The 14,166-nt window shown below is 33.1% G+C and overlaps 1 protein-coding gene across 1 annotated transcript in view; it reads left to right on the forward strand.

Annotated features, from left to right (window-relative positions):
* Positions 1-14,166, forward strand: part of GLIS3 (GLIS family zinc finger 3) — a 597,159-nt gene that overhangs the window by 472,225 nt on the left and 110,768 nt on the right. The window contains exon 7 of the mRNA XM_031962195.1: positions 13,937-14,078. Within this exon, the coding sequence (XP_031818055.1) occupies positions 13,937-14,078 (142 nt within the window). The remainder of the gene's footprint in view (positions 1-13,936; positions 14,079-14,166) is intronic.

Here is a 14,166-nt window from a genome sequence, read left to right on the forward strand (position 1 = left end):
AAAAAGACCCAGTTTTTGGGATAAAAATTTTCTTTTGATAAAATTGGAAAATTGGAAACTATTGGAGAAATAGGATTGATCCCAACTTAAACGTATACCAAGATAAGGCAAATGGGTTCATGACCGGATAAAGAATGAAATTATTAATAAATTATAGGAAACAGGAAGTTTATTGGGGAAAAGGACTTTTATATAAAGATAACCAGAGATCTTGATACAAAATAGAAAATTTATTATACAAATGAAAGTTTTTTGTACAAACAAAATAAGAAAATTAAGGGAAGAAAATGGTATTTTTAAGCAAAGTTATAAAGGTTTTCCTTTAAGAATTTTAATTATAAAACTTGCCTTCTCCAAGAAAATGGTCAAAGGAAAACAGAAAGCTAGATGAAGAAATTGAAATACTAGTCAAGGGCCCAAGCAATTAATGAAAAATTGCAACCAAGATATACAAACCTGCAGTTGGTAAGATGCGGAAAAAATGATGATTGTTGAGGGAGGGAAAACTGAAATTGATGCTTTTGGTAGTTGTAAAAACCAACCATTCTGGAGAGTTTAATAGCTTGGTTTCAAACTGTGATTTACCCAAGTGCACTGGTTTTCCCAAAGAGAATTTGGGGAAAGGATGTATGATTAAATTTGGAGTTTTTTGGGGAAATGGAAATGGAATGATGCCCCAGTTGAGAAGGTTGTTTGGGGAATATGGAATTTTTTGTAAAAATACAAAGGGATTTTAAGGTTTGAGAGTTGAAAGGGGGAATAGGGGAGATTTTTCAACAATATATATAACGTTTATGGACCTGCCTTGCAAGAGACAACCAAATTTTTTAATGGAGATAAATGGAATAGACCAGAAAGAATTTCTGGGGATTTCATTAATTAATTTTAATTTTTATGACTGATTTTTTGATTTTTCAGTTAATTGTATAATATTTTGAGTTATTTTTTTGAGCAAAATAAGTTTGGTCCTGATATTTTTGGCTAATTTATATTTTTATTTTAAATTATGCTCATGCCATTGGGGAGGAAATAGGAGGGAAAAATTGGAAAAGAGGTTTGGAATTTTAATGCTGTGTTATTCATATAACCTTTAAATAAAGCTTAAATAAAAAAATGAGGTTTCTAATTTTTTTCCCTTTTTTTTTTAAGTGTGTTTGGACTGATTGTTATTTTTTTTTAGTTATTTACCTCATTCTAGTTTTTAATATGTGATTTTCTTCAGTTAGCTTTTGTACTTCTTTTTCCATTTAGTTAATTCTGCTTTTAAAGTTGTTGTTTTCTTCAGTAGATTTTTTTACATTTGGCCAATTGTATTTTTTGAGGAATTGTTTTTTCCCTTTTTTTTTTTTAAATTTTTTTAAATTTTTATTTTAATTATAGTATGGTAATTTTATAATTGAAATTCCAAACCTTTGTTAATTTTTTTTCCTTCCCACCCTCCCCAGATGGAGGGAGACTATAGATGTTAAATATAAAAATATAAATTAGAACACAAAAGTATAATGGCCAAATGTTTTCTTTGGAAAAAGAATGATTGAAAATTTGTAAATTAGCCTGTAAGGAAATCAAAATGCAGGGGTATAGGGGATTAATTAATGTAATGGTTTTAGTTTTTAGAGATTTTTTGTGGGTGTAGTGGTTAGTTTTATTATTGAATGATTTGTCCATTCTTCTGAGGATGGCAGGTCCATATAATTTCATATATAATATTGTTGAATTTATAATGATTCCTGCCTGCTTTTTTACTGCATGTTTGGAAGCTCCAGGTTTTAAATACCTTGTTGGCTTTTTTAACAATAAATTTCTTGATATTAATACCACATTTAGCCATTTCTATGATGGGCATCCACCCCAGTTTCTAATACAAAGAGGGGGACAAAATTCGTGTACATACAGATCCTTTTCCTTTCAGATTTTGGGATATAAGCCCAGTAGTAAATGATGGATAAAGGGGTAAAGTTTGATAATTTTTTTGGATGTTCCAAATTGTTTGCAGAATGGTTGGAACCAATTCACCAACAATGTATCAGTGTCCCTGTTTTCCCAAATCCCTTATTTTATTATTTTCCTTCTATTCTAGCCAGTCTGAAGGTGTTTGTGGTTCTCAGAGTTTTTAATTTGATTTCTAAAATAATGACGGAGATTTTTTTATATGATAAAAATTTCATTTTTCATTGAGAATTGTCTGACCATTTATCAATTGAGAATGGTTGATTTTTAAATTAGAGTAATTTTTATTTTTGAAATGAGTCCTTTTGAACTTTGACTTAAAAAATTCCTTTCCAAATGTTACTTCTTGTATAACTTCATTTTTTTTATTTTTTTTTTCAACCCTTCTATTTTTATTTAATGTTTTTTAGAGAATTTAAGAAGCCTTTGACGAGATCATTCATATCACTGTTTGAGATTTCTTCTGTAGACATATTGTCCTCATCTGAGTTGGTGTTTTGTTCTTGTGTGTCGCCATAGTAGCTTTCTATGGTCAAAGTTCTTGTCTGTTTCTTACTCATTTTCTTTGCTTTTCTTTTGGTATTTTTTTTTTTTTTTTTTTAACTTTTATACTTGAGCTCTGCTCAAGTAAAGTAGGTGTTGTCCCGCTTTTGTGTGTTCTGAGTTTGGTTTTAAAACAGGAGCCCTTTGTTTTTGTGGAGGTGTTTGCCGTTTTCGGAAAACCCTCATTTTCCAGAGTTTGCTTTCTGAGCTGAGACTGAAGGCTGCCCCACTGATCTGCTCTTCTACTGAGTCAGGACTGAGGGTCTCAGTTGCTGATTTACTGGGATTAAGACCCTCTCACTTTCCCAGAGTTTGTATGATCTGGGCTGAATACCTTTTTCACCCCAGTGAGATTGACCTTTCTTGAAGTTTTTCTAATCTGTCTTGAAATGGAAAGTGACTTCATACCATCAGACTTTGTTCAGAGACTTGGTTTCATGTGGTATTTGAGGGAAACTGCTTGCTTGAGCAGCTTCCTGTCTTCACTTTGGCATCTTGATTCCATCTTGATAAAAACATTTACATAGATAAATAATATACATATACAAAATAAATATAAAGTACTGTAATTAGATACTTAAAGAGATTTAGAAAGATTTCATGTAGAACATAGAGCTTGAACTGAGTTTTGAAGGATGCCAGGTATTTTTAGAAATTGTGGGGATAAGGAAGATCATTCCAGATATGGGAGATGTGAGGATTTTAGTTTGGGTATATTGACCTTGAAATGATGGTAAGACACTCACTGGAGATGTTCTCCAGTTAGAGAACATCCAGTTGGACCAGGGTCCAACTCAAATAAAAACTTTCTAGCCCATAGTGACAGAAAATCATACATTAACATTACTTATGATCTATTGTATTTTCATTTATGTTATTAAGCATTTCCCAATCATATTTTACTCTGGTTTGGGCAGTATTCCCAAAGGGCTGCAAGTATGACACTTCTGCTTTAGACAATTAGGAATATATAACAACCAAGAGAACAGAGATAGAGATGTGAAGTTCAGTGAGAACATTTCTATTTATATCATTATAGAATCCAAATGCTGAAAGGTATTTTAGAGGCTTTATTTAATTTATACATTTCCAAGAATTTTTTATACAAAATCCACAACAAAGTTTGGGTACCAAGTCTCTTCCTCATGATCTTTAATGATTGTAAACCCATTACCCACTAAGCTAGGCCATTCCATTTTTAATAACTCTTATTAAAAAGTTATGTTTTTGTTTTTTGTTTTAGTTTTTGTTTTTTTGCTGAGGCAATTAGGATTAAGTGACTTGCCCAGGGTCACATAGCCAGGAAAAAGTTAATTCTTTCACCAAACTGATATCTGCTACTCTTTCACTCATTGTTCCCTGGTCTTGCTCCCTAGGTTCAATCACCCACTAATTATTTTTTTCATATGATAACCCCTTTAAATATTTAAAAACAGCTCTATCGAATTATTACTAAATCTTCTCTGTACTAAACATTTCCAATTCATTTAACTGATCATTATATAATATATTCTCTAAGCTTTTTGTATCCTGGTCATTTTCTTCACTTTCCAGATTAGCTGTCTTTCCTAAAATATAGTCACCAGAATTGAACATAATAATTCAGGAGTATCTTGATCCAAGCAAATGTTGTGGTATCATTGTATCTGTTTTTATTCACTATGTTTCTGTTGATGCAACCTAGACTAGTCTTGGCTTTTTTTGGCTGCCATGTAACAAGATTAAAAATTATTGAGCTTTCAGTCCACTAAAATCTCCAAATTTTATTCACAAAAAAAAATGTTAATCCATACTGCTTCCTCCTTCCCATATTTTTTTTTTATTTTGTAATCCGATCACATTTGTCCCTATTAAACACCATTTATTTTGATTCAGTGAGTCATTCTAGCTCATCCAGATATTTCTGGATCCCAATTCTGTCATCAAACCTGCTAACTATGCCTTCAAACTTCACATAATCTGAACATTTTGTGGAATTTTTTTAGCATATCTTCCAAGATACTGAAAAAGGAAATATTAGACACCAAGTGTCAAGCCTAAATCCATAGGGCAGGCTACAAGAGAACTTTCCCTAGATTGACATCATCTTGTTAACAGTTTAAATATGGTCATTCAGATAGTTCCAAATTTACCAAAATGTACTATCTTCTAGTGCATTTTTCTGGATACTTTATACAAGGATAGCTTGAGAGACTTTGTCAAAATCCAGTGTGACATAGTATGTTGGACTTGAAATCTCAAGGTCCTAGATTCAAATATTGTCTCTTAGCAGTAACTCTTTAAACAGGAGTAAATGATTTAATCTCTCATAGTCCCAGCTTCCTTATCTGCAAAATGGGGATTTATATTAGCAATCATAGGGTTGTTGTGAGGCTCAAATAAAATAATGCATGTGCTTTGTTTATTTAAATATGTTACATAAAAATCAGTGATTATTATGTCTGAGGCATTCTCTTTTCTCTCCTTCTAGGTCTTGTTGTTGTTCAGTCATATACAACTCTTCATGACCTCATTTGGAGTTTTCTTGACAAAGATACTGGAGTGTTTTGTCATGTTCTTCTCCAGCTCATTTTACAGATGAGGGAATTGAGGCAAACAGGGTTAAGTGACTAACTTACTTACATAGTGGTTAGTGTCTGAGACCAAATTTGGATTCAGAAAGCCAAATTTTTCTGACTTAAGGCCAGGCCTTCTTTCTGCTATGCTATTTAGCTACCCCACTACTCCAAGTATTTTGTCAAAAAGTGAAATGAAGTTAGTGCTGAAATGAATTACTCTTCATGAAGCCATGTAGGTTTCTAATCACTCCTTACCTTTCTAAAGTACTTAGCAAACCCAACCCTTAGTATTCTCTAGAATATTGCCAGAAATAGAAATCAAGCTCACTGTTTTAGAGTTTCTAGGTCTACCTTTGGTTACTTCTTTTCAGAATATTGGGACCTTTTCCCTTCTCTATTCTATGGCATTTCTCCCCTAGTCATCACCTCTGCACATTCTTTCACCACAGAAGTATAGAGGCCAACTTGGTCATTCAGGACCTGAACTCATTTAGACTTGCTAGATGTTGTCTACTTCTTTATTTTTCTTAGGTCTCCACTGGCCACTTTTAAAAATTCATTTCCAATAAACATTTTCCTTGAGAAAGGAAGAGTTGAATAATTTAACCTTCTCAAAAGAAAAGTTAGTGAGCATTTATTAAATGCCTTTTATATTTTTATATACCAATGACTGGGTTAATTCTAGGGATACAAAGAAAACCTTAAAAAAAAAACTGCTCTTAAGGAGCTCCCATTTTAATACAAGGGTCTATATGTGAACAATTATGTGCAAACAAGACATATAGAATAGATTAGAGATAATTATAAAGAGAAGGCACTATGATAAAAGAGAATTGCAAAAGCCTTCTTGAAGAAGATGGGACTTTAGTTGAAACTTGAAAAAGCCAGGAAAGCAGTGAGACAAACATGAAAGGGAAGAGATTTCCGGGTATAGAAAACAATCCTTGTGTTATCATTAGTTTGGCCATACCAAACATGTTTTAAATCTTTCTTTTGTCTTCACCATAGCTGAGAAACAACAATACCTTTTTTTTTTTTTTTTTTTTTTTTTGTCATTTTTAGCATTCTTTGAAAATCTCAGCTCATTCTGGGCTTTAGGGCTCTTAACACTAATATACGAAAATAGTCTTTTGTATTCAGCTTCAGTTACTTGCTCTGGCTTCCATATTTCAGTTATGTTTTTAAAAATCTAACTGCCATGATGTCCCCTTCCATTTACGATGTCTTGAAGCATCTCTGATCTTTTCTGCCCACCAACAATTTTGTCCTTTCTGGATATTAAGAATTTCCCATCACTCTTGGGCTGATTTCCCTTAGAAAATATTAGACATTTATAATCCTATCTGTTGTTTCTCTGAACATTTAAAACTCTGCTCTCCTATATCTAGGGTGTCTAGCTTTCTTCTTCTTTATCAATAACACAGTGATGAAATATCTACCAGCTCCTACAGTTCCTATTATTTCTTCTTTAGCAATTAATTCTTCCTCTTTTGGTCAGATGCTACGCTTATCATTCCTCTCTCTTTTAAAGCATGGAATGATCATTTAACAATCACAAATCATACATTAAATTCTTGCTTTTCTTTTTTAAAAAAATGCTCTCAATTATACATACTTGAAATCTCGAGCTTCAAAATCTAATCAGGTATGTACAATATAGGGATCATGTAGTTCAATACATCAATTATTATGAGGATCAAAAGAAATTGAAACAAATGATATTGTTAGAGATGTATGCTTCATACATTTTATATAGAAGGAAGAATTAGAAATTTGGAAAACAGATCACAAATGCGCACATGGTAAAAATCTCCCAGAACTCACATTTGTGATCTCTTCCCCAAATTTCTAATTCCTCCCTTTTTACAAATTATATGAAGCATACATCTCTAATTTGTTTCAACTTTCATTGATTCTCATCCAAATATGTTCCACTATGTCTGTTCTCAGTTTTCTGGAGTTCCTCACATAAGTATCTATTATTAAATATATACTACTTTATCCACACCCCTTTTTGAGTGAGCAAAAGTACTCATTTGAATTTAGCCCAATTCCGGTTATAAACTCTATCCTTTAATTTTTTTTTTCCTGAAGCAATTGGGCTTAAGTGACTTGCCCAGGTCACACAGATCGGAAGTGCTAAATGTCTGAAATCAGATTTCAACTCAGGTCATCCTGACTTCAGGGCTGGTGTTCTATGACAATAGAACATACCCTCCACTGCATACCCTCCTTTGGTTATGTAAGCTTTCATCTTCACTTCTTCTTAACCATTTGTGGGTGCCTAAGGATAGTAATCCCATTATTTCCCCAGTACCCACAGCAGCAGCTGTGAAAGTGCCGTTGGTAAAATTCTACCTCCCCACCCCCACACAATCATGCCTACTCCCTGCCTCTCAGATAATCTAGTGATTGTGATAGGTACTGCACCTGATGGCAATAAATCTCATGTTATCTCATCTTTATTTCATTCTTACTTTATCTCTTTTTTCTATAAGTTTTATAAGATATATAATTAGTAATATAGTATTATTGATGTATAATTCATATATAATTAAATATACATACATGAAGTATATGCTTAATTTTTTTTGATGCAGATGGCAATCAAGGAAGTTTGAAGATCACTTCTCTATTCAGCTATCCTTCCTTCTTTTTAGTATCTACAGCTCTCTGTAGTGCCATATATAAGAATTATGTGAAGTTTTCTCTCTTCTCCTATTTTCAGTTTTCAGAGCTCTGAATCAATCTGCAAGTCTCCAGATGATAATGTTTTTACTGGCCCTTCTTAAGTCCACTCCATTCAATCCTTGCCAAGAGTCTACCATTCCTTTATTTTAAACAAAAAGCCACTAGATTTGAAAAAAAAATGAAAATAACTGCCAAACTTTGAGATAGCACTTTCAGTAAGATGGTAAATAAGAATCCAGAATTCAAGAGCTTGAAGAGTCTTCTGGAGATTAAAGGTTGAATGAAGAGTAGAGATAGTAGGTGTACACTACTTTTTTTTTTCACAAGTTGGTTAATAAAGGAAAAGAAAAAGCTTGAGTTTATGACTTAAGATGATTATGATGATGGTGGGTGGTGGTAGGTAGTGGTAAGTATCATTTATATAGTACCTATTATGAGCCTAAAACTATGCTAAGTACTTTACAAATATTATCTCATCTAATTTTCACAATAACTCTGAGAGTTAAGTACTATTATCATCTCCATTATACAATTGAGAAAACTGAGATAAAAATGTTAAGTGACTTATGAAGGGTTCACACAACTAGTAAATGTCTGAAGCCAAATTAGAACTCATGTCTTTCTCATTCCAGACCTGGTGTTTTATCTACTGCATCACCTCCCTGCCTAAGTGGTCCACTTAATAGAAATAAAAATAATAGGTTCAAACAAGGAAGCTATGGTGATTCTTTCTGGGAACTGGCAAATGGTGAATATTTTTTTCTTTTTTTTTTCTCTTTTGTAATGGAGAGAATATTTCAAGCTAAAGAGAAAGAATCAATGGTGATAAGAGAGGATAGATGTTAAAGAGAATGGGAATAAATTGAATATTTAGATTCTAGAGAACAATTTTTTTTTCTTCCAGAACAGAAAGAGACAGTAAAGACATATTATAGACCAAAGCTTCTTAAACTGTGAATTGTGACCCAATAAGAGGTCATGTAATGAAAAGAGGGAATTGTAAAATTATGATTTATTGCCAATAAATATTTTATTTGTATACCTATTTTATATATTTATATACTCAGAGTTGTATAAAATTTTCTCAGGTAAAAATGGGATCAAAAGTAGGAAAAGTATAAAAAGTCCTACATACATACATAAATACAAATGTATCTATATGCTATGTAAATACATAAAATTTCTCTTGGAGAAAACAATCATTATGCCATTTGGAAAAAGAATTTAAAAAATCAGGGAAGAGGAAAGGAAAAGAAAATCATTTATATAGCATTCACAATGTGCCAGGCATCATCCTAAATTTTTATAAATATTATTTTATTTGTTTTTTCAACAAATGTTAGAGGTAGTTATTAATTATATTTGAAGAAACTAAAGCAAACGTAGATTAAATGACTTGCTCAAGATCACACAGTAAGTATCTGAGATCAAATTTGAATTCAAGTCTCCTGATTCCATGCCTACTGTGCCCAATTCTAGCCAGTGTGTCACTAGCTACATGAAGAAAGAAACAAATGGATAAAATGAAGAGCCTTTGTCTTCCTTTGTTCTTTTCACCAATGATTTAAGTACACCATATGAGTGAAATTCATTTGGATTTTTAAAAATTTAGAGAATAATGGGATTTGCTAGAGACTAAACTCTGACAAACTCCTTTCAAAAGAAGGAAGCAAGTTTTGTATGTATGTACACACATGTATTTGTGATAGTACTGGTGGTAAATAACCACTCCACTTCTTATCTCTATCAAAAAGGACAAGATGATAACCATATTAATTTTCATGACCATGAGAGGGGATAATAATCACCAATGGCCATATCTGCTGTTGTGTTCTGAAGAGGCACCCTGAGAATAAAAATTAGTGCCTTGAGTGTGTAATTTGATTGCAAAACAGGAATTGGTAAATATATATACATATATGTATATATATGTAAATGTGTGTATAAGTATATATATATATATTACCATCATAATACCAATGCAATAAGAATCAGGTGATTGAAATCTGGATGTCATTGTCACACAAGTATTTTACATATATCCTGTTTACAAATTTCAAAAGATGTTAGGTTGCAAGCTTTATTTTTTCTAGCTGCAATCACTTATGTTTGAAACTACCATATCCATATTGGAAAAATGCTCTTTCTATATCACATGATGATTCTAAAATTAGATTAAAATCAGTTATAGCTTAACTTAGAAGTGGACAGTTTTACTACTGATATTCTTTTCCATTCCTTAGCACTGGTTTATTTCCTTCAAAGGTAATGTGGTCATAACCCATATTTGAGTAGATAATTATATATGATTATTACTATATTTCAAGAAAATTAAGGCATCTCTTTTTGCCTCTCCATCTTTAGACCTGAGTAATTGACTACAACCACAATTCTCAGCTGTATATATAAAAGAGTTAGAAGTGTGGAGGGAATGAAGGGGGGAGGGTGTTGGAAAAAGCCCACAAAACATTTGTCATGATCTCTTTGGGAATTTTTTGGTGGAAAAAATGGAAAGCAGAAGTTTTCTACCTTATTTTTTTCTTTTTTCACCAGACATTCATATTTTCAAATATTGAGCATGATACTTCAGTCTGCAAATGAATTCAAACATAGTGCATTTTAGTGTTTCTAAACTGGCATACCTAGTAGGTATATTAGGTAAATGAAGTATTTAATTTTTTTTTACTTACCCTCCAAAAAAATTCCTATTTTCTCCTAAAAGAAAACCTCCTACTTCCTCGTGGATTCCAGATTTTTCAAGGATTTGTACCCCATGATGGATGCTAGTAGAATGTGTTTCTAATAATCTACATTTCCAGAACATAGTAATCCCTACTTTAAAGTTGAACAGAATCATATGAAGGTCAGTCTCTGATTTCCTGCATCCATTAATTTATTTAATCTCTTTAAAAGAAAGACACTTTTAAAAATTACCTCAAATTGACTGTTCTGCTATGTATCCTGTATTTTAGGATTCTATTTATGCAGTGCTACTCTTCAGCATGACTTTTAAGGAACAGAAGATTTTAGAATTTGGAAAGACCTTAAGAGATCAGTCAGACTAACCCAAACTCCTCATTTTGCTGAAGCCCTAAAGATTAAAATTATAAAATAATTATTGGATCTTGGGTTTTAAAAGTAGGAGGCTAGAAGGAGCTTTGAGGAAATATTAATTTGCTAATACTGAAATATTATATTGGTTTCTCAAAGATGTTTGCATTATATGCGACCAGTTTTCAAAATATTTTAGGGTCAACATTTCTAGTACAATAGGCATGAAACTATGGTTGGACCCACAAATCTCTGAACATTGATCAAAATAAACTCCAGGGCGAGTTTATTGAACCAAGCTTCAGTCGTCCTGGGATAGCATCTGCTTTTAGCCCTAGAGAAGGTTCTGCTCATGCATGAAATACATCCTCTGATGAGATTAATATTCGAATTGGAAGTTCTATAGGAAGAACTACTCAATTGTCTACCTCTAGAAGTCGTAATTGTCCGGGAGTCAAGTCTTGGGTTGGTACTATGTATGAGTCAAACAACAAATCTTCGTAGTCAGTGTATTCGTAACTTCAGTACCATTGGTGCCCCATGGCTTTGACTGTAAGATACGGGTTGAAGATTTCATCTATTATATAAAGAATGCTAAGGAAGGGAGAGCCATTAGGACAAGAATAACTGCAGGTATGATTGTTCAAATAGTTTCGACTTCTTGGGAATCTATAGTACTGGTATGTGTTAGTTTTGTTGTGAGTATGAGAATTAACACATAAAGTATTAGGGAGCTAATTAAGAAGACGATTATTAGTGTGTGATCATGAAAATATGAGTTCTTCTATAATGGGAGAAGTAGCCAACTAGTCTAACTTCTTCATTTTATGGAAAGGTTGAGGAACTTTTCCAAGCAATAAGTGTAAGTAAGTAAAAAACAACAACAACAACAACAAAAACTGGTATTCTCAGGTTCTATAACTTCAGTGTTCTTTCTATTCTAGTTAATTATTCTCACTTTATATGTGAAGTAACTGACACTCAGAAGGCAGAGTTATTTGTTGAAGTTCCTACAGCTCACAAATAACAGAGCTAGAGGTCTTATCCAGATTCTCTTTTTTAAAACCCAGTGTTCTTTGCACTAGTTCATAGCCCTTCCTAAAGAAATATATTTAACTAAATGAGAAATATTTTGGTTTATATGGATACCATAATTTAAAAAAAAAATTTCTCAATGGTCAGGAAGAGGTAGAAATAAATTCATTGAAAAAATTAAAGTAAAATTTTTAATGGACTTTAATCACTTATGATAGCTTATTACTGAGAACTGGACATGAAAGATGGGCAGCTAGATGGCACAGTGAATAAAGTGCCAAGTCTGGAGTCAGGAAGATCCAAGTTCAAAACCAGTCTCAGACAACTACCACTTGTGTGACTCTGAGCAAGTCACTGTTTATCCCTGGTTCCTCATCCATAAAATGAGCTTGAGAAAAAAATTTGAAAGTACTCTAGTATCTTTGCTAAGAAAATCCCAAATAGAGTTACAAAGAGTTGGACTTTAATGAAATTACTGAATAATAACAATAAGAACAAGAAAGAAGAGAGGGGAAAAAAGTGATGATAGGGTATAAAATGAGCAAATGAGAAATCAGGTGGTAGAAAGAAGGGAGAGCAAGTCTAGTAGAGTTGTCATGGTTTTATATAGACTGTTGTATCAAAATGTCATTGTCCTTGATCCATCTGACCCTTTGAGAGAAATATTCCATGATTTCCCTAATTATGATCCCCACTATGGATAGGCAAACTGCTCTAGCAGCAATCTATTTAAATCCTAAATCCTGTGGGTAAACAATCTAACTCTCCCTTTGCAGTTAATAGAAATCACATTATGAAAACTTAACTATATTGTAAGGCCAATACTAAGGGAAACTTGCAGGCATTTGGCTCCATACACGTGATCCTAATTTTATGAAAAGCCTTTATTACTACTGATAACAGTAAAAGCCATGAGAATGGGTGGGTAATAGAAAGCAGATAGGGGGTTGATGACTACTCTGGGTAAAACATATGGGCCTCAGAACATGTTTTAAGTACAAAAGATAAATTAGAAGTGATTACCAGAATTCATGCTAAGCCTTGATTTTTTTCCTCTTCTTTCAGTTTTAGTTAAGCAGCATGTGTTTTTAGGTTAGCACCCAAATAACAAACATACCTTAGAAAGGCCGCAAGAGTATTAAGCATTCACTCTGGAAGTATTTGGTCAGAAATGCAAATATGAACTAGCATGTGCTAAAGCTGTACAAATGGTTTGGCAAAAAAAGAATGATTTTGTTCATGCTACATGTGCTAAATGATCTCCCCCCTCAGTCAGGGTCACCGTACCATTTCTGTTTTTCTGGACTGAACATAGGACATATGTTTATAAATCACTAGACTTTATGAGGTTGGAAAAATACTTCTCTCAAAACAGTAACTTACTACTGATTAAAAAACACACAAACCAGCCAAAAATAATTCACAGTACTACTTTTACTTAACATCTGCTTTCTTTCCTCTTCCCTTCTGCAAGCTTATATAATCTGAGATCTTTACTACTAAGGTAGATACTTCATTGCTGCTTACAGGTAACCCTGAGTTCTTAAAAGCTATACCAACAGAACATAAGTCCCAGAGGTCCAACCAGATGGAATAGCTCTCAGTATCAGTCCATTATTAGAGGACAAGCTTAGGAAAGTTTAGAAAGATCTGTAACCCAAATCATGGTAGAATTCTGAAGAGTTGGGTTTTGGGGGGCGGGGGGGGAGGCGTTGGTCACTATGCAGCCCACAACTTAAAAAGAAATCCCTTAAAGTGTTGTAATATCAGTATTTAAAATGGTAGAAGGGTCTATCTTTCTAATGATACTTGAAACATTTATTCTTTTAAGATGGGAAGGATGTATAATCATAGCTGGAAGGGACTTCAGAGGACATCTAGGTTAGGCCCTTTATTTTACAGATGAGGAAACTGAGGACCATATAAGAAACTAGACTCTGGATACTAAAGGCTAATCAGATTGTGATTTCTTCCCCATTTCCCAAATGTCAGCTCCCTGATTGGGCTAACTGGTCCTTTCTTGGTCATTCTGCCTTTTCAGAAAAAAATATTCCTAGAAAGTGTTTCTTTTCCATCTTTGTTCTTTTTTTTCTTTCCCCTTTTCTTAGTTGCGGTCAAGCATGGAGCTCGATCAAGATATCTTCAATAGTTGTCTCACCATTCAGCCTCTCCAATCTACCACTTCCCCACAAGATGTTGCAGATGGTACCATGGGAAGATCTCCAGGATCTGTCCATGACATGTATTCAGGTAAAAAAAAATAGGGAATGAAGGTGAAATGACTTTAAACTTTTTTTTTTTTTATCTTTTATTGTTTAAAAAAATGCTCACCAAGAAA

Source organism: Sarcophilus harrisii, chromosome 1 (genome assembly GCF_902635505.1).
Source record: "Sarcophilus harrisii chromosome 1, mSarHar1.11, whole genome shotgun sequence".
Taxonomy (NCBI): Eukaryota; Metazoa; Chordata; class Mammalia; order Dasyuromorphia; family Dasyuridae; genus Sarcophilus; species Sarcophilus harrisii.